Source organism: Canis aureus, chromosome 24 (genome assembly GCF_053574225.1).
Source record: "Canis aureus isolate CA01 chromosome 24, VMU_Caureus_v.1.0, whole genome shotgun sequence".
Classification (NCBI taxonomy): Eukaryota; Metazoa; Chordata; class Mammalia; order Carnivora; family Canidae; genus Canis; species Canis aureus.
The window spans coordinates 42,732,790-42,754,863 of NC_135634.1; the positions used below are offsets into that span (position 1 = coordinate 42,732,790).

General features: G+C 45.1%; 1 protein-coding gene across 1 annotated transcript in view; it reads right to left on the reverse strand.

The window, feature by feature from the left end:
• PID1 (phosphotyrosine interaction domain containing 1) overlaps nt 1-1,211 on the reverse strand; it is a 225,554-nt gene extending 224,343 nt beyond the window's left edge. The window contains exon 1 of the mRNA XM_077869101.1: nt 1,008-1,211. Within this exon, the coding sequence (XP_077725227.1) occupies nt 1,008-1,037 (30 nt within the window). The 5' untranslated portion in view covers nt 1,038-1,211. The remainder of the gene's footprint in view (nt 1-1,007) is intronic.
• Nucleotides 1,212-22,074: the final 20,863 nt, after the last annotated feature.

Here is a 22,074-nt window from a genome sequence, read left to right on the forward strand (position 1 = left end):
TGGCAGAGAAGCTGCCCTCTCCCTGGAGAATATATCTGTCAGCAAAAGGCAGTCATCAAACCTTTGCAGTCTGGGCGGTTCCAGGGTGCCAAGTGTCACTGGAAGAGCTCCTTTCCGTAAACATCCCTCTTTCTCATTTTGCCCCCCTTCCCAACGCCCCGGCTTCAGAATCCAAATTAAATCCAAATCCAAATTTAAAGGCAGCCTGTCATCTCAGCAGACGGCACTGAAAAACTTTGGATGGGATGACCCAGAGCGCCAGTATTCCTCCTGGCCCACAACTTCACTTCTGGCGTTGGAGATCATCTGGGCGAGTTGAAGTTCAGGGGAGAATGGAAAGGAGAGCTCCAAGAAATAGGAAGAAAATAATAAAATAAATAAAATAAAATAAAATAAAATAAAATAAAATAAGACAGATAAAATAAAATAAATAAAATAAATAAAATAAAATAAGATAGATAAGATAATAAAATAAAAAATAAGATAAATAAAATAAATAAATAAAATAAGGTAAGATAGATAAGATAATAAAATAAAAAAATAAAAATAAAAAAATAAAATAAAATAAAATATGCATCCCATGGCCACCCCAATGCAAGTTTGATATTTCCAAATTATACTCTTACAAATTACCTGCTCTTTCCTGGAGACCAAAAAGAAAAAGGAAAAATCCGGATGCAAGAAAAGAAAACAAGCAACCCAGGCCAGTAAACTGTGACAGGGGAGCGTGATCTAGAACCGCTGCTCAGCAAGTGCAGCCTGACATCTACGCACTCGCACACCGACACCCCCAGGCCCAAAGTTGGAAGGCCCGGGGCGCGGCGTGTCTGGGGGTCGCCCGCCCCCCGCCGGCTGCGGGGCCGCGGTCAGCAGCGCCCTCTCCCCCCGCGGCTCCCGCCAGCGCCCCGGGTCACAGCCCCGCCGAGGGGCAGCGCGCCCCCTGGGCTCCCGGCCGGAGCGCCGCCGCCTCCTCCAGGCTGGCCCCCGGCGCTGCGGCGGCCCCTTACCTGCAGGCGCTCGGTGGCCGGCTGCCACATCTTCCAGCCCCGGGCTTTGGGCAGAGCAGACGCCGGCGACACTCGCTCTGGATGGCTCCGGGGGACGGGGCGAGGGGCTGCGGCGCCGCTTCACATCTGGGGCGGGCGTGCGCCGGGGGTGCGGTGCGGGTGCGGGTGCGGTGCGGGTGCGGGTGCGGGTGCGTCCCGGGGCCGCGGCCGCCGCGGGGAGGGCGCGGGGGGCCGCGAGCAGAGGAGGCGGCGCCGCGCTCGGCTGCCGGCAACTTGTGGGCACGGCCAGCGCCGCTGTCCTGGCGCAGCTGCGAGAGGAGGACTGCGCAGCTCCGCCCGGGCCCGCGAGCGCACGGCGGCGGCGGCCGCTCCCCCGCCCGCCCCCTCCCCTCCCCTCCCCTCCCCTCCCCTCCCCTCCCCGCCCCCGCCCGGACCTGCGCGCTCTGAGCATGCCCGGGAGCCCGCACCCCGCACCCCGCACCCCGCACCCGCACCCGCACCCGCACCCCCGCGCCGCGGGGCCCGAGAGCGGACGGGCTGGCGGGGGCGGCCAGGGCAGGGCCTGGGGCGCGCGCGCGCGGGGGCGAGGGGGGCTCCGGGTCAGCGGGCATCCCTGAAGCCGCGCCACCGACTTTCCATTCATTCATTCATTCATTCATTCATTCATTCATTCATTCCCGGGCCCCCCGGTTAACTGAGCAGCTAGTACGTTCTCGCTGCTACATCCAAGTCTGGAGAAGGCTCCCCTTCCCCGGGGCTCTCTCGCGCTGGCCAGGGTCAGGTGGCCACAGGTGTTAGGGGAGCACATAAGCAGGGGCTGGTGAGGGAGAAAGGGAAACAAACGGGAGAGCTTCCGTAGATGGGGAGCCTGGCAATGTCTGGAGCAAGACCCAGAAAGGGACCCGCGCGCGAGGTGAGGGATGGTGCTGGTGCGCTGGGCTCAGGATGAGGTGCGGGTACCTGGGTGAGGAGGGTAGTGCAAGTGCAAGCTCCCTGTTCTTGGTTCTTCCTGAGACCTGCCAGGTGCTGCAGGAGCTCGCAGATCCCACGGAGAATGGGGGTGGGGGTGGGGGGCACTGTGGGAGCCCAGGCCTGGAGGCTCACAAGCTAGCTTCCCACCTGGAAATAACTACTTTCCTAAACAGGCCTGCCCCTTGCCATCCTCTTGACAGCTAGGCAAGATTAGCATGAAAATATTCCCATCAGGGGCACCCCGGGTGGCTCAGTGGTTGAGCGGCTGCCTTTGGCTCAGTGCATGATCCCAGAGTTCTGGGATCGAGGCCCACATCTGGCTTCCTGCATGGAGCCTGCTTCTCCCTCTGCCTGTGTCTCTGCCTCTTTCTCTCTCTCTGTGTCTCTCATGAATAAACAAAATCTTTAAAAGATAAAATATTCCCATCATACGGATGAAATAAATGAGGCTTGCAGAGTTTAGGTCGCTGTCCAGGTGACACAGCCAGTGAGTGGCCCAGAGTAAGCACCCTCAGATGACTTTGAGGCCAGAGCTCTTGACTTGCGCCTCTAACTCCTCTGACCTCCAGGAATGCCTGGGCAAAAGAGCAACCCTCTGGGCCTGGGGGTTTGGGGAACTTGGCAGGGTAGGGAAGGTAAGCTGAGTGCTGGAGGGCTGATGAAGAGTGTGGGCCGAGAGCGTGCTGGGAAATGCTGGGGGCAGAAAGAACAGAGAGCGAGGAAGAAGAGCATGCAGCATGTAGGGGCCCAAAGGTCCTCAGAGGCAGCATCCAGGGAGTGGGGGGGGGGGGGTGGCTGGCAGAGGAGGGTTATGACAACATAGGGCACTGGGGCACGTGCACAGCCCAAGTCCTGAGCCATCTGTGCACTATCAAACTTAACACCCCGTGTCCAGAAGGATCTGTGCTTATCTCATGCATAGGTAGCATGATTTCCAGATTTCAGAGTGCTCCGGAATCCAGCCCTCGGCTTATCGGATCCCCCTAGCCCATCTCCCAAGGCCTGGGGAACGCAAGATTCACAGAGTCGCCCAGAGGACAGCCGCACCCTGATGATCTCAGATCCAGGGCTCTGGCCCCCCACGATGTCCTTTACCAGGGCTCCACGCATCACCTTCCAGACCACGAAGTTGTGGGTCAGCAGCTCTGCCCTGGCAGGTCCAACACCCTTGGCACCCTAGGAGCCTCTGGCAGAGCCACAGAGATGCTTCTCGGGGGCCGGTCTCAGTCTCCCCAGATGAACACAGGACACCCCTCTCCCCCAGCTTCCGCTTGAAGACCTTTCTCAGCCACTTCCCGAGGCCCTACCACTTGCTCTGGACCCATCGATAAACCCCTGGTGCTGAGGCCCTGGTGATCGGCCCTCCGTGGATATACATCTCTGATGCTTGCTCATGTGGTCTGTTTTGAGATGTTATTTTTAGTTTTCCCATAACGACATCCTGCACACCTCCCACACCTAGAAAACTCCTGATGAGAATAATAGACCTTCCCAGCCTCCCAGCCTCCCAGCTCCCTTTTGTCAAATCCCAACGCAGAAAGAGATGCACTTCGTTGCGAAAATCTAGAAAATCCAAATGTGCATATTAAACCTCTCAGGAAGCTAAAAATGGGAATATTCAGTTGCCAGAGATGTCTTCAGACTCAAGCTTCGAAACCATCCTCAGTTGCAGATGCTTCCGTGGAAAAGTGATTTTGTTTTAAATAGCAGCGGGATGAGATACCGGCCTAAATTCGAATCGCATTAGAGCGTTAAATCCTGTCTTCTCACCTCCGAGTGTAATTAATTGTTATGACTCAGTAATACAGCTTTTTAGTTCGGCGTATGGTGCTATTTAAAGAGAAAAGACTTCGGTTCTGTAGAGATTGTTTTCAGTTACCAGTTCACTCTGCAAACAGATCTGGTAAAGAATGTGTTTAACTGACACTCCTGTTTCAGTTACCTTTATGCCACTCACCATGAGACGAAGGGGGCGGGGGTGGGGGGTGCTGTGTAGGGTGGAGGCTGGTGGAAGGTGGCACCAGGGATGGGACAGGCTCCCAGCCATCAGCTTTGCTCCCAAGCCTTCCCATTCAGGAGGAACCAGCGACAGCGGGTGAATGAAATAGAGACATCTACTGGCTGGATCCGGGGCTGCACCCTGATCTCTCCGGTCCTGTTCTGGGACGTGGTGACCGAAAGGAGCTGCTTTACAAAGTAAACAGATCTGTTCTGAGCAAGGAATCATTTCTTCAAATAAGCGAGACGTGTTGGGGTGCAATGAGTGCAAACACTAGGTGCACAAATAGGTGCCTTACTTCACGCATAATTGTCTATAACAATCTTAATAAATACAACTTTCAAGAAAAATGACCGGGGGGGGGGGGGGGATTGAAAAAGATGGACAAGGCCCCGATGAGTTATAAACATACCTTTTTGTCCAGAAAAACAATTACAACCATCCCTAGAAGTTTTTGCAAGCCATGTTTAATCTGGTTCATGATCCTGAGCCCTAAGGTAAGCCGCCTAAATATCCACATCAGGAGAGAATAGTGAATTAAAATATGAGCCAGAATATTAAAATATATATATATTAAAACATTATGTTACTATTAGGATAATCATGAAGCTTGGCTGCAATTGAAAAAAAATGCCTAAAAAAAAAAGAAAAAAAATGCTTATGGTAAAATTATAGATTTTTTGAAGTAGGCTAAAATGTGCATGATTTGAATACATGTGTAGAAAAAAATGTGTCAATCTCAATAAATACCGGAAAGAAGCTAGAACAATGAGGAGACTCAGAGTGAATCCCAGCCTTCAAACTATCTAGCTGATGGCTTTCAGAAGGTCATTTGCCTTGCTGAACTTCAGGTTTTTCTGCAAAAAGAGTGATAATATTACTCAGGGTTATTAGGAGGCGTGAATAAGTGAAATGTGTGCACCATGCTTGGCACACAACTGGTGTACAGACAACCGTCGTTTTTCATCTCGTTACTTTTCTACCCCTTTTCATTATGGAAATGATCAAACTCTCACAAAGGGGTGTGTGTTGCCTGTGGTTAAGTCATTTCCATTTGGAATATCCATAGATTTTTTTGCTTATCTGATTTCATTTCTCAAAGATAATAAACCGTAGTGAAGGTCATTTACATTCCTAATTCAATCAGATGGCCAGCAAAATTCATTACGGCTGTACGTTTAACAGAGCAAGCGCTGGAAAGTCCTTCTTAGGCTATCATTAACTTTATTTCAAAATCACCAAAACAGCTGTAGAAGAGCAACAACAGAAAAGTCTGAAAATTCATTAAACCTTTGAACCTCCCTACCGTGATGGAGCCTCTGGCTCTTCTCCCTCTATAGTGACAGGCATTTATTGGGGTGTTAAGATACCCCTATTCCTCCCTTAAAAGGAAATCTTCATAGCTTATCTTTGCAAACACGGTTAAAAGGCAAATGGCTCAGGGACAGTTGATACCCGGGCTGTGTGTTGTCATTCTTTACTTCCTCATACCATCACCCCCCGCCTTAGAAAGGTGGCAGATTATTTTCAAAAATGATCACAATCATCCCTCCCCCTGCACCCTCCTCGCAAAAGCCCTTTGCGCTGCGGCCTGCCTGTTTGTCTCATTATGAGATGGAATTTATCTGCACCCTTGCATCTGTGCTGGATGTCGTTGGTTCAGGAACTGGGCCCCATTCTCGGAGGACAAAGAGGGACTGAAGATTCAGGCCACTCCAGACTGGGAGGTGGCAGTTTTCATTAGCAAGGCAATTTATGAGGCTTGTCTCGGGTGGCCACAAGACAAACAGAGCTCCGCACCAGCTGGCCAGAATAACGGGGCTCAGTCACATATACCATCCAGATGGTCTCAACAACACCTTACTCTCTCAAGGCTGCATCCTTGAAAACAGCTCCCAAAGTGGGGGGACGGTGAGCAGAGTACATTCATAGGACAGGCGAGGGAGCGTCTAGCTCAAGGGTCAGCCTATTCTCATGTGTCTCACGGTGACGTCCCCCAGCAGATGTGTGACTTGCTTTGATCAGTATAATTGCAGATGTGACACTGTGGATTTTCCAAGCCTGAGCCCCCAAACACCTTGCAGCTTCAACTGCCACCTTCTTAGAACCTGAGATCATGGCAGGGAGAAGCCTAACCCAGCGCCCTTCACATGGACACCGTGTCAAAGGGAGCCAAGCGGACATCATGAGTGAGCTCAGCTTAGAACAAACACCCAGCTCAGTCACAGCACTCGTGGACAGCAGCCACATGGGTGGCCCAGGTGAGCCCAGCAGAGACCAGCCCAGATTGCTGACTCACAGAATCATAAGCAAGTAACGTGGGGTGTTTTTTTAAGACCTGTGTTTTGGGGTGACTTGTTAGGTATCGGTAGATAACTAATACAGAAAATGAGCATGTTTTAAACTTTCCCACTAAACCTTAAACCCTTCTTAATATTTACTTACAGATGTATCAGAGTTGGTGCTCACATGGAACCCCGTTGTCCAACATGAAGCCTTATTTCCTTTTTGTGTTCTACTCTTGCTCCCCCTATTCCCTCATGCACACCTCTGTCCAGCCTTGGGTTGCAGGAGCCATGCTGCTGAGTCATGCCTGCACACTTTTCTAGTAGGTTCTTCTGACAGGAAGATGGGACGTGGGCTCTGCTCCAGGCATATGGTGATCCAGGTAGGCTTCTTCTAGTGCCATTTGCCATAAACATGAGCGTATCTACTTTTCTGCAGACCTTGTCATCCTCTCCAAGAGAGCGTCCATGTCAACAATATGCTGTCTGTCCTTTGGGACAGGTCAATACAGCTCCTGTTCCAGCTGAAACCTAGGGGGTTTCAGGGAATGGAGGGCGTGGGCTCAGGTGCACTTTTCCCACATTGAGCGCAGACAGGGCCTGGGTGTGCTACCATGTTCTTTGCAGACTGGTTTCTCAGGGTCCTCTTAGCCCACTACCATCGTCCTGACTCACTGATAAAGCACGTGATCCCAGACGCATTCCCAGTGGGGCTTGTGTGAAGCCACACCTTCTGCTCTCTTCCCACCTCACCACTTCTCCATCTGAGCTGATTTCACACAAAACCAGGCTCTTGTTTTTTTTCTTGATTTCTATTTTTTTCGCTATTTCTTCCCACTTCCATCATCAAAGCCAAGAATTGCTTATCCTAAAACCTATGGAAAAATGTGTTGGACATAACTTGTAGAAATTGGGTAGTCCTGGAAAGAGCATCCATGGTAAGAAAGCGTCTCGATCTCCACAGGCCCTGCTTGACTCAAAGCCTCCATGTACAATCTGTGACCCGCTCTGTTGGACAGGTCAAGCCCTTCCTTCAGAGATCTCTGGGACTATTCCAATAAAACCATGAGGAAGAAGCCTTATGGATAGAGAATTGGAGAGAGGAGGAGAAAACTGAATCTTCATCTTTGACAAACTACCTAGAGTTGTAAGTGGATTAGTGCAGACACTGTGCCTTGGTACACCATGCTCCATTTTTATTATTTATATTGCAGTGATGGAGAAAAGGAGCAGGAAATCATGAATGACCTCTCTGAAGTGCAGACAGCATTCAGGAATTACTGATTAGTAACAACATAGTGGATGTTGTAATGTGCTGTCTAGATACACCCCATCAGGATCACTGCGCTCACTGCCTCAGCTGCCAGGAGTGTCGGCCAGTGTTGGGAGTATGAGCCATTGGCCCACAGGCAAGTCCCTCCCTGGGCCTTGCCTTCAGCCAAAGGAAGCTGACTTACCTTGCCCACAGTGATGCTTCATACCTGGGGGCAGCCCACTTCCAATGACTGGTCCATATGGGGGTGCAAACAGGGATGATTGTATGGGGATGCTTGGATGGGGATGGGGATGATAGTATGATTGTAGAGGGCCATTCCAGCTCTAGAGTCTCCTCCGGGATCAACCAAAGCCTTGGTGGCAGCTGCCTCCTAGTTCACCCTCCCTTCTTGTCCAAACCTGCTTCCTTCACTTGCTTACAGACTCTAAATGCGGGTATGGGAGACGGACCACCCACCGGATGGCAATGGTAGGGCACTGATCACCACTAGAGCACTGTGGCAGGGCGATTGCTGAAACTTTCACTGGTGGTGAACCAATATGGGAAACAAACGGAAAGGAATGTGCTGATGGGTGCAGTGTCTCGGGCATTAGAGAGGTGTAGGGGAAACAGTAATTATAAGGATTATGGAATCAGATGGTTGGTGCTGAGTGCTGCAGATCCATTAAAGCAAGACAAAGATATGCAGCAATCACATAATCACACCTGATTACAGCAAGGTGTGAAAGCCAGGGTGCCTCCTTCCCGGCGTGAAAAGACCCACGTCTCCTGCATTGACATGGAGGAGAAAGCTGAGTATCTGGCCAGGAATCAGTTATGCAGAAAGGGGAGCTCCAGAGAAGATTGAATTCTCCACTCCAGAAAGCTCCATGCCAAGGTCAGCAGCCTGTTTGGGAAGGAGCAAGACCCTGAGGCTTGGGCTGGAGACACAGATCGATGCCCTTGGAAATCTTGAATTCCCAGGTTCCGTGACCCCTCTGAACCAAGGAAAGTGCTGCTCTCCTTGCTCAAGATGTATTGAGCTCTGCTTTGCAAAGTAACTGTTTTAATGCAATTGATTTTTATAGAACACTGCATGCAATAAAAGCACAATACACATCCTTTTTAAGTGCACAAGAGTATTAACCCGTATAGACTATATATACGGCTCCGTAACCCAAGCCTCGGTAACTTTAAAGGAATCGAAATCATAGACAGTGTGTTCTCTGACCCCACCAGAAATAAATCAGAAAAAAATAACAGAGAAAAGCTTGGAAAAATGCACAAATATTTGGAAAGTCAACAACAACACACCATTCAAATAACCTATGAATCAAAGAAGAAATCACAAAGGAAATTTTAAAGTTTTTTGATTAAATAATAGTAAACATCCGTTTGTAGAAATTGTTACATGCCACTAAAGCAGTCCTTAGGGAGGAATTTATAGTTTTAAATGCTTCTATTTAGCAGCACCTGGGTGGCTCAGCTGGTTAGGCGTCTGACTCTTGGTTTTGGCTCAGGTCATGATCTCATGGGTTTTGGGATCGAGCCTCGAACTGGACTCTGTGCTCAACCGGGGCTCGTGCTCTCTCTCTCTCTGTCTCTCTAGAATAAATAAATAACTCTTTAAAAAAATAAAAACAAATGCCTATATTCAGAAAATCATCTAAATTTCTACCGCAAGAATCTAGGGAAAAATACTGGGGCAACCAGGACTCGTTAGCATTGCTGCTTGTTATATAAAATGGCACAACCATGTCAGAAAAGTTTGGCAGTTTCTTATAAAGTCAAACACATACTCATCAGACAACCCAGCAATTGCACTCGTCGATATATACTGAGGAAAACTGAAGGCATATGTGCACACAAAGTTGTGCACACAAGGGTTTATAGCAGATTTCTTGATCATCTGCCAAACTGAAAACAATCCAAATATCAACCAACAGGTAATTAGCTAAACATACTGATCTAACCTTTCAGCAGAAAACTTCTCAGAAGCCACAGGGAGCAAACTACTAGAACAAGCAACTGCGTGGATGGATCTTAATGACATTCAGAAGCCAGGCACCAAGGACATATATTATATAATTCCATTTGTATCCAATTCTATAAAAGGTGGAGCTTATCTGTAGACATAGAGCGACAGGAAGAAAACCAGTGGTTTCTTAGCGTTGGGGCATCAGTAGTTAGAACCAAATGGATGAGAGAACCTTCCAGCCTGATGGAAATATTTTATTTCTTCTTATGGTGGTTGATGAGTTGAAACTTATCAAATGGTTTGGCTTCTTCCTTTGCCCCATTCCTTCCTTCTGCCCTTTCTGGGCCTGGTTCCCTACAGAACAACCCCAATGAGCCTCTAACTCAGTGCACGCCTGGATTAGCCCTTCCTGCTGGGGTACAACCACCAAGTCCTTTCCTGAACAGAACAATGATTTCTGCCTCCATCCCCTTCTCCACATGCCAAACAGCACCCAGAGCCCTCATTTCACAGAAGATATTTCTAGAAGTTTTCAGAAATTTACACATTAAAATGACGCGCTCCTGACGTTGTGCTTTTTGTTTTCAGAAACACTTCAACCATTTTTTCCCCCCACAACAGGAAACATGGATTTTTTTAATCACAGCAAAATGCATTGATGGCCACCGTCTTTAAAGGAAGCAATGAAAGGAACAGACAGCAAGGGGTTCGGATGGCTACTTGGTGCTTCCCAGGGACAGTCCTATGTCATGGAGACGTGCCTGCATGTGCATGCAATTGTGTAGTTCTGAGATTTAAAAGAGAATCTTTCTGGTGCTTGCTTCCAAGATAAGTGGAGAAATAGTGAGAATTGTGTCCAATCACACTGAGAAATTACCAAAATCCAACTGTTTCTTGAGCTAACTCATTGGCCCTGTGGATGCCCCATGGCAGCAACGTCCTCGGGGCATGAGACCCTTTTGTGAATGCAGAGGGCTGGGCTGTAGCTGCCACCCCTCAACCTGTCACCAATAGAGTATGCTTTCAGAAAAACTAAGGGACAATTTTAAGATTAACTGAGAATATCCTCTTTGTAGAAACCACAAGGGCACTGAAGCATGAACATCTAAAAAAGTCATTAGAAAACAAAACCAAACCCTCACTTTTTGCTTTTGATTATACAAAGTAATACTTGTGGAATTTTTAAAAGTTGGGAAGTACAAACAGAAAAATGATTCATATAAATATTTATATCTTAGATTCTAGTACATATGTAACCTTGAACCCTGCTCTTTTCCCCTTACTGCCACACGAATGCAGGTGTACTCTTCAGTGAAGTGCCACAGAGGGTGAGTGTGCGCAGGTAAATTGAACAGCCAGTCTTTGCTTACAGAACCCATCCTGGTGGCGTGAATTACAATCCTATCCCGGGCCCCTACAGGTTACTTCTGGCCATGTTGACCCATGGACAAACACAGCGCCAGAATTTTAACTTATAATAATATTTTCTTTTCTATTTTTTTAAGAGGTTTTATTTATTTATTCATGAGAGACATAGATTGAGAGAGAGAGAGAGAGAGGCAGAGACACAGGCAGAGGGAGAAGCAGGGTCCCTGCAGGGAGCCCGATGTGGGACTTGATCCCGGGTCTCCAGGATCACGCCCTGGGCCTAAGGTGGTGCTAAACTGCTGAGCCACCTGGACTGCCCCCTAAAATAATATTTTCTTAATATTATTATTTCTCCTGTCTTTTCTAAAATATTTCTGTGTTTATTTCTCCTAAAACTGAATTCACACTCAACATGATAAAAAAGTCAAAACCAGAATCGAGCACTGGAGCTTCACTAAGGTCAGAAATGCAGCCTGGTTCTGGTTGCTGGGGGGATCATTTTGCCCTCTGCTCCTGCATTTCAGAAAAGACACTCATGAAATGAAGGAGTGGACCTCAACCACCCCTTTTCCATCTGACCACTCAGGTTCCCCTACTCCCAGCTCAGGGCTTCCAACCCATCTTTCATAGGTTGCGAAATCAACTTAGTGAGTCATGATCAGCATCATAAAAAGATAAATAAACAAAATAAGAAAGAGAAGAACAAAAAATATGAGAGTGCGCCACACATAACAAAGGCAAGTGTTGCTTCCTGAAATGTCTGTCTCGGCCCTGTGTGTGTGCGTGCATGTGCGCACTCATGCCCATGTGTGCACACATAACATCACGATGCAAAATATATTCCTACTATGTGTCACCAAGAATTCCCTAACATCCTCCCCCCATAGTCTGCACAACTGTGGAAAACATCAGTTGCAGGGGCGCCTGGGTAACTCAAGTAGGTTAAGCATCTGCCTTTGACTCAGGTCATGATCTCAGGGTCCTGGGATGGAGCCCCACATTGGCTCCTTGCTCAGCAGGGAGTCTGCTTCTCCCTCTCCCTCTGCCACTCTCCCCACTCATGTTCATGCTCTCTCATTCTCTCAAATAAATAAATAAAATCTTGGCGGAAAAAAGGAAAAGTGTCACTTCTAAAAAAGTGTTCGGGCGGTCAAAGATTCTCATCCTTCTCAGGTCTTGGGCTTCCTACACCCCCACCCCACAAACCACACACGCACACACACACACACATATACAGAGTCCACCTATGTCTCTCCCCCAGCTTTATCCTATCTTGGGCCTGAAAAAATTAGACAGGAATGAGGATAAGGATGGGGATAGATTTAGATGCTCAAAAAGAAAAAAAATAATAAGGCAAAGGGAAAATAACCAAAGGAGCAAAGCTACCCCATTATTGGTAACGGCTCTTTCTAGATGGTGGTTCTAGAAACTGATTTTTAATTTTGTCTTTCACTTGTGCTGCAATGTTCTCAACCTTCGCTAGCAGGCGAGAACTCAGACACCAGAGCCATACAGTTCTTGGCCCAGTCGCGATTCTAGAAACTCATCAGCCACTAAAATCATAAAAACACCCCCACTACCCCTGTACATAAACACAAGTCAACGTGAATAAACACCAACAGTCCATACTTTTGATAATTTTGAATATGTTTATTTAAGGTCACACATCTCCAACTGACCATACATAAGCTTTGAGCACTCCATGCTCCCACGGAGATTGTCACAGTCAGCTGATGGTCACTCGCTTGCCGCGGGCTACCTGCTGTGAGTCAACTTTTTCATCTTTCCTTCCCTGGTATCTACTTTTCCCATGCAGCTACAAATCGGATGTGAGAACATTGTGTGGGCAATGTCTACACGGCATGTCTGGTGAGTTACTGAGCTTGTCACTGTCAAGCTTCAGGGCTGATATCCATCATTCAGCAGTTTTGAGATATTTTTCTCCCAAAAGACTCATTAATAATGGTAAGAAAGAATAACAATAGAGCCCCGGCTTTTTTCCTATGATATATTTTACATGAGCTCATAAGTTTTTTAAGCATCTCTTGCTCCTTCAATAGCCCAGACACTGGAATGTCATCATGAAATGTAGGAATGCTTACAGTTTTCAGAAATCCTGCAGGACTCCCATGTGTGCTGAGTCCAGGACAGGGGACTAACCCCAGTGCTGCCGCTAGGTGACTTTGAGAAAGTCACTTCACTCCTCCTCATTTCTCTCATCTGTAAAATAAATTATTTGGATTAGTTTACCTCAAAGCTTTGTTCCAGCTTTAAAATTTTATTATTCTCTTCTTCGGCTAATGATCCCATTAAAAGTATATAATGTGGCACATCAATAACACTAATGGAATCCTTTAATCCCTATGCCCGTTCCAAAGTTTTTCACCGTCATTCAAATCTATTTTTAGTGCAGGAATAGCTGTGTGAGTTGCCATTTGGGGATCCCTAACACCAAATGGTGGGTAAGGGTGGGACAGGGTGAGGAGGATTGGGGGAATGGGGTTAGAAGCTATTCTATAGTCTAATGTCAGTGTAGGTCTTGATGAGGTCTTGAAATAGGAAATGTCGTCCCATAGAATGATGATTCTTTGGTTGCTAGAACATGGTGCTGCACCACTAGTGGTGGTGGTATCAGTTCCAACTCGCTCCACAGAGCTGGCTAATTCCAAGCATGTGATCCTACTGTAATGGGTTCCACCCGATAATTTTAATTAGTGAGCCCATTTCCATTTATTCTCTAGTAGTTCCCAAAGGCTATCATTACGCTTGATCTTCGCTGATACCCAACATCCTTAACCCCTCTCCCAGTGGAATGAATGATCTCTGAGAACACTAACTTCATTTTCTGAGCCAAAAATCAAACTATACCAGCATTATTCAGAATTCTGAACCTACCTGGCAGCTAGATATTTAACTGTAGAATATTTTAATTCTCTCCAGAAATTATAGTTTAATGTGGGCAATGGGTAGAATATTTGAAATCAGAAGGCTTAGTGTATCTCTAATGTCTCTGCCAATGCCAAAAATCAAAACTGTGACAATCAAAACATCCTAGAAGGCTGGGGTCATGATAATAGCTATTCTCTATTGAACACTTACCTTTGCCAGCCACTCTGCTGTGTATCAACTCTTGGACTCCTTACAACAATCTTATAAGGTAGGAACGCTTGCTAGCTCCATTTTACAAATGGTGAAACTGAGTCACTGGGTTAAATATTATGCCCCAAATCACATGGCTAAAAATAGACACAGCTGGGATTTATACCTCATTGTATCTAGCTCTAATTGTTTACGCCCTTTGACACGAGGCTGCACAGTACTGTCTCATAAAGGGATCGCTAAGGCTGGGGGGACCTGAGAGTTCTAGCAAAACTCTCTGAGAGATTAATTAATGTTTCCAAACTCATCCAGCCAGCTAGTGATACACTGGGACCAAATCTTCAGAGTCTCCAGCAGATATATCACACCAAGTAAAAGCCAAGATTTAGTTCATGATCAGAACATGTCAGGCACTGGGCACGCCTGATGTGCGTTAGCTCCTTAGTGCTGTCAACTACTTCAGACACTATTTTTTATCTCTACTTTATAAAAGAGGAAATTGAGCACAATAAGATTACACAGAGTACACAGCTAATTGTCCAGGATTCAAACTTTTCTAATCTGTCTCCAAAGTCCATACTCATGACTACCACCTAGAAAGTCCCTAGGAAGGAAATGGGTCTATTGTGGTGGTTCCAAAGGCTCCTCTACTCCTGGGACCCTGCATACCATGTCCCGGGGCTGGATCTTGGCACTACCTTCCTTTCATCATTGCCTGATCTCACCCTCTTTCTGTGGTTTGGCACTGACCACAGACTATCCTCTGAGCCAGTTCCTGAGTGGCTGTCCAGAATCCTTTTCCACTTAAGAAATTCCCCCAAACAACCTTGACGTAAATGCAGCAAAGAGTGTAAGAATAATCATCCCCTAGTTTCCCAACATGTTTTAACCTTAGAAAATAGTCTCTGATTGAGAAAGATTCAGAAGATAGGAGTGCTTTTATGAGTCTTAGTGCATGTTGCCAAATTGTCTCCAAAAAGGATTGTGAAAGTATACACAGCAGCAAAGTATGAGAATATCCCAACATTAGCATTGGGTATTTTCATAGATTCTTTTTCTTAACAACTTAAAAAAAAGTTTTATCATTTTAGTTTGCATTTCTTTAATTATAAGTAAAGTTGATCATTCTGCTTTTAAAGCAGTTGTATTTCTGCATTTGTAAGTTATCTGTTCATATCCTTTTTTCATGTAATCATCTGTTTCATATACATTTTGAAGTATTTCAGTGTATGCATATATATTAAATTTTTAACCTTTATGTGCTGTTCCCTTTCCAAATTCTTTTATGCATTCCGTACATTCTTATTAGGAATGGTCTTCATGATTCTACAAAAATGTAAATTTGTTTTTTTTCGGTTTCCAAGTCGTCAAGAAATGTAAAGTTCACTTTATATGTTTCTTTTTTATTTTATTACAATCAGACAATATTATCATGCTGTGTATTATTTATTATTCTATTTATGTGTGAATATTTGGCCTATTTTGAAAATGTTCTATATATATTCCAAAAGAAATCTATCCTTGCTTTTGAGGGTACATTTAATCTTGCACTGCCATTATTCAACTTCTGTGTGTCCTTATTGTATCTTCCAGAATAACTTTTATAATTAAAATATCTCATTTCAGCCATGCTTATATTATAAATGACTTACAAGTCATTAAGTTTTTGCTATATTATTTGGAGCATAGAATTTTGGTGGCACAGTTCTTTACTGTTTATTCTATCAATTTAAAATAATTCTCAAACAGTCAAATTAGAGAGCTGGTAATCACATTAGGAAAGAGTGCCTTTGAATAGTCCTCCAGGTTGCATTGCATGAAAAAAAAAAAAAATGGAGTCTATCCCCAGCTTTCAAATTCGCACATAAATGGGATGGAAAAAGCATAAAGCATTTGTGCATAAAGGAAAAAGCAGCAAGCTTTGATTTGGTAGATGCCAAAGATGATCTGGGGCACTACCATACAGGATGAGAGCAGACCAGTACTCCGCCTGGAGTACTATTCTTGCCTTCTACCTTCCAGATGGCGTGTACCTTCCAGTCGACTGAGGTAGCTTTGCAGTGCCTCTGGGGAGACCTCTCCCCCGCCCCCATTTATTTTCCAATGAGCAGATGAATCTGGCTGAACTCAATTTTCCTAAATTGCACCTAACAATTATTTCTAAAAGTGAACTTCCGAAAGGGAGGTGGGCGGGAGGTGGGGGTGACTGGGTGACGGGCACCGAGGGGGGCACTTGATGGGATAAGCACTGGGTGTTATGCTATATGTTGGCAAATTGAACTCCAACTAAAAAAAAATATGTAAAAAATAAAATAAAATAAATAGAAGTGAACTTCCTATCCCAAGTGAAAAAAAAAAAAAAAGTAAGGAAAGAAGACATAAGTCCCTTCCTTAGCCAAATCCTCCACGATGTCATAGACTTGGGCGGCTATGTGACCGTGAATATGAATGATGAACTACCTGGGGAGGAGGACTCTCTGTACTTCAAACACTGGGTTGGGAAGGTGACATTGTTATGCCTGTTCTCTCTTTTGAAAAAGGATGTTACATTTACCTGTCACATTTCCCTCATATTTCACTTCCTATAGCTTTTCCTAAATCTCTGTTTCACCCTGCAGCCCTTGAGTTTATTTCAATCAAACCAGAGGCAAATAACTTGAAGAACAAACTCTCAATATTTTTCACACCTTCTGTTTCATCATCCAAAAGGTCAGTATTTTACACGTGTCCTTCTTCTGCTTCAGACACCAGTCATGTGTCTACTCTATTCCATTTTCTAGAATTAGCTGCAATTTACATGTGATCTGTCTTGCTGAAACACAGGCTGGCTGTGTCCTTTCCTTTGATTCAAATAACAGCAATTTGTTTCCCTTAAGAAGCATATTTTTCTTTTCCAATATTTTCTTTCATTACACTGGAGAAAATACTGGTTAAAAGAATGTTTGAAAGTGGTTTGAGGTCACTCTGTCCAGGCTAATGTACTGACAAAGAGGCTCTGCTTTCTCTGCTAAGGGCTCCTCTGTGTTTCAGGTCCCCAGTACTCAGTAGAAAGCAGTGGGACTCACAGAGAGCCACAGCAGCAAGGAGATGATAGACACGTAGGAAAATGAGATGGGAACAAGTGCAGGAGGTGTTCAAACAAAGTCTTGAGGATGATGATTCTTTAAAGGATGTCTTGCCTGGTGTCTGGCAAATGCTTGTGGGCTTCCTTCTGTTCTCACCTCAACTATTTCATCATGGTCCACGCCATCAGGTAGCCTCTAATCACCTGTCCTATACTACCCGAAATGAGAGCTGGAATTGCCTTAGATTCACTGGAAAACTGGAAGTGGCAAGGGCCAGGGATAGAATTTGGAGAATATATATTCCTCACACTGAACAAACCTATTTGGGGAGATGCACTTTCCACCAGCTCAACAAAGGACCTGAGGCACCGTGGAGGATCAAACATGTGTTGGGGCGAGAAAGATGCTGGCCTCCTGACTTTGGGGCCAGCTTCACCCTCAGATCTCAATACCACCATCAATAAAAGTGAGGGGAGTGGGAAAAGTTGCTTTTCAACAATCCTTTCCACAGGCCATTTTTATTTGCAAGCTCTTCAAGGAATATTTGTATGAAAATATTTTTACCGACAACTGCTTATAAAATAATAACTGTTTTCTTCTCATTTCTTCACTCTAAGATGTATACAACTGTTAATCAGAGCTTCCAACCAGTAAGAGAAGAACAAGGTGAGCACATCAGGCAGATAAAATACTTGCCAAAAGTAAATAAGCAAATTTGAGTGAACCTGCATGATCTTATCATAGGAAAATATATGGTTTCTATTAAGTTCTTAGAAAAACCAAAATAAGCTTATTACTGTCTAGGCAGACTCTAAAGTTAGGAGACATGGGGACAGCCAATTATCATGTTTCTGCTCCAGCAGTGATTTCTGTATCTATGATTCTTCTACTCATGCCAAGTTAAGCAAGATAAACAAATGGAGACTTGAGGAAGACACCACAGTGGAAAAAGATGTAAAGAACTATGTTAAACCATTCCCTTCTTCTAATGGCCAGAATAAAAATCTTTATTATCTAATGCCAACCAAGCATTTATTTTTTTTGTAGAAAGATCACCATTAAAAAGAAGCTTTGTTCTAATAGGCTTTGTTGTACCTATTTTCTTTTATAAACCAAAGGACAACTCAGAGGGAAATTTTATCTTCTGGATACCATTTGGGCTCAAGCTTGACATTATAGCCAATCACCAAAAATAATATGTCAAAATAGTGTGTTGATGCAAGATAGAGTGCTGCATCAACTAAAGCTTTTAGAATTATATCTTAAAGCCCAATGCAGATCCTGACTGGGGGCTCGATCTCAGAACCCTGAGACCATGACCTGAACTGAAATCAAGAGTCATAAACTTAAGAAACTGGACCAACCAGATGCCCCTGGAATGAACTTTTTCAAAAAAACAAAACAAAACAAAACAAAAACAAAAAACCAACAAACTTCCATGCTGGGGTACCTGGGTGGCTTAGTGATTGAGCATCTGCTTTTGGCTCAGGTCATGATCCCAGGGTCCTGGGATCCAGTCCTGCATCATCAGGCCTCTGGCAGGGAGCCTGCTTCTCCCTCTGCTTATGTCTCTGCCTCTCTCTGTGTTTCTCATGAATAAATAAATAAAATCTAAAAAAAAAAAAAAACAACTTCTGTCCTATTGGCTCACGCTGTCACATCCCTAACTACCTCAACAATTAAGACGAAATCCAAACCTGATATGTCAGTCAAGGCTCTATAATCTAGCTTCAATCGACATCTTCAATCCTATCTCCTTTGCTGCTCAGTTCAAATGAGCAAATATTCATGAGTACCTTCATACCCCATAATGGACAATAGGGGTACAAAGATCAATAAAATGCAGTCCTGCCAGTGAGATGCTCACGGCCTCTTATCTGAGGAGGGAGGCTGTTGACACAGATTTAACAGGAAACACACTAGTGCTGTCTTGCTGGATTGTTGTGAAAATTAAATGAGATAATGTATAAAAAAGGCTTAGCGTGGAGCCAGGCACAGCGACAGCTGGCTAAAATGGTGTAATCAGATGTGGCAGTTCTCTCATGGGTGATCTTGGCTTTTCCACCCACCCCCCAACCCCCACCCCCACACATATACATCACCACAGCACCATGAGATCAACACCCCACTGTCCCATCTTCCAAACACATCCAGCCACATGGGTTTTGTTTTTGTTATTGTTTTGACAAAGTCATTTAAATTCTCCTGAAAATTTCACAGAGAGTTGGGAAGGAGTATTAGAAATAAAATGTAATAAAATCTCCATGAGACACCTCATGCTACCTCTGAACATTTCCTCTCTGAGTAAGCCCACTTCATTTCTTTACCCACCCCCTTCACCATCACTTCCTACAAAATCCCCTTTGTTGCTCTGGGCTCCAGCCCTTCTCACTCAGGGATGAAAAACTATAAGGGAGGCTGAACCCTTTAGAGATCCCTCAGATCCCTTTTTATTACAGAAGCATGCCCCTTTGCTATTGTTTTTGTGGGGAGTGGTTGTGGAAGGGCTTCTTTCCCTTACCGAATTTTTCACCCAACAAAAAGCAAATCAATTGTAAGCAAGGAGATCTGATATCTTCCTTCTAAGAAAATAAGATTTCCTCCACAATTTCAGACTCAAAACTAATAAGCACCAAATTTGCTTGGAACTGAAAAATCTCACCAAACAATCTTTGTCATTAAATGCCAACCAAGCTCTGGGGGCAGAGAAAGTGCTGGGCAACAGAGACTTTCCTTTCGTGGACTTCCATCCTTGAATTTTGCTTTGGATAAAGCTTCTAAGAGCAGGACCTAGTCTTTCCAGCTTGCCCAGAACTTTGCTCTCTGACCTGTCCTAACCATCCAGATCCTCCCTGAATACACTCCTCCCATCCATGGGCTTCACTCCATTCCCATGGTTTGCTGGCATGGCCAAGCAGAGCCATGTTGCTTACAGCAGGAAAGCTCATGGTGTCCGTACAGGCATCCTGTGATTTTCTCCTGTTTCTAGCTGCTCTATATTCTCTCCCCTTCTATCCCACGGAAGCAGGAAGTTACACGGGCGCTACAAGAAATTCCCAGCAACATCTCCCTCTGTCACGTACATTCATCATCTTGAGTCCAGCCATGAAACTCTCGGTTCCATTCACAACTTCCTCTGTAGACAGAAGGCTTAACCACCATGAATACCACAATGAGTATCATGGCTTTGCTTCGTGCTATTGTACCCCATATAATTGCATTTCTTCTTGAGTGTTGGATGCTTTAAACATTATGCAACAGTACAATAACTAATGAGATGTCATTTTGCAATGTTTGACTAGATTTTGTGATCGATTTATTTGTGATTTAAAAAAAGGTCACTTTTTGTGACTTTGAATGATTCTCACTCCTAGGTGGACCTCCCTCCATTTGTACTCTTTCTGAACTTTGGGGGTACCAGAAGGAAGAGACACAAATGGGCTCCTGTCCCTCGACCCAAGGAGCTCTGAAATATTTTGCCTCGTGAACACACATACCCACTTGGAAACCTCAGAAGGACAGAATGTAGCCCTTGGGAGTTTTTATGAACAGTCAGCCTAAGGAAAAAGCTTACCTTTGCCCTAAAGCACATAGATTCACATTCTAACACCTAGAACCTCCCAGGCCTCTGCCACCTTCCGGGAAATTCTACCAAAATGTGAAAGTGAGGAGCAGTTCTCCAACGTGTCTGGCAGCTCAGAGCTCCATGTCTGCTCCACACAGCTGCTTCACTTGGCACCCAACCAGCACTGGTTCCTCTTTTTCTCATGCCATCAAGATGTTCCTTGTTTCTGATAATGACTATTAAATAATAATATTTACACGAACAAGCTTTTCATTGGGCCAAAAGATCTCAAAGTGCCTTAGAACAAATATGCCACAAATTCAGGGCCAGATGTACTGAGATGGAGCATCCAGAGTGGTCCCTGAGAGCAGCCAATGGATCCCCCATAAGGAAAATACATCTGAAGGGACACTTTCTGTCCATTAAGACAGGATGAGGGGACCAGCTGCCAGCTGGAAAGCAGCATCTAAGAGCACTGCCGGATGTGCACTAAGTATGCCCTAGCCACAAAAGTGATACTCAAATGCAACTCACTCTGCTAAAGAAGCTCCTGTTGCCACTTGGCTGCCACTATTCCTCTCCCCTTCCTTTGACATTACAGTGATTTGGGGAGGGGAGTGAGGGGAGTTGTCTCTACCTCATTGCACAAATGGGATGGAAGTGTTACTCAAAGTACTTTGCCTTCTCCAGCCAAAGAGAGGGGAGGTGGCCTGCACAGGTCAGAGGCCCTGTCCTTTCCTAGACTAGAACCATATGAGAGTCATGGAGATGCTGAGGCCAGCTGAAGCTAATTCATTCCAGTGGCAATGCCTGGCAAAATTCCAGCCCCTTTTGCTACCAAAGCTTTTCAGAGTTGCCTGTATTCTCTTTATTTTTTTTGTCTGTTTCTTTAATCTTAAGTTGTCAGTGTTGCATTGTTCTTGGTTTTGGTATTTTGTCTATTTGTTTAATATTGTAACCTGCCCTAGATATAGATCTAATTTTTTTAATAATAAATTTATTTTTTATTGGTGTTCAATTTGCCAACATACACAATAACACCCAGTGCTCATCCCGTCAAGTGCCCCCCTCAGTGCCTGTCACCCAGTCACCCCCACCCCCTGCCCACCTCCCCTTCCACCACCCCTAGTTCATTTCCCAGAGTTAGCAGTCTCTCATGTTCTGTCTCCCTTTCTGATATTTCCCACTCATTTTTTCTCCTTTCCCCTTTATTCCCTTTCACTATTTTTTATATTCCCCAAATCAATGAGACCATATAATGTTTGTCCTTCTCCGATTGACTTACTTCACTCAGCATAATACCCTCCAGTTCCATCCACATCGAAGCAAATGGTGGGTATTTGTCATTTCTAATGGCTGAGGAATATTCCATTGTATACATAAACCACATTAGAGATAATTTTTTTGCTGAGTTTAGCCTGAAAATGTTTTTGTTGCTTACATCAAAAAGCTCTGATAAAGGGGAGTTACGTGCTTTCGGA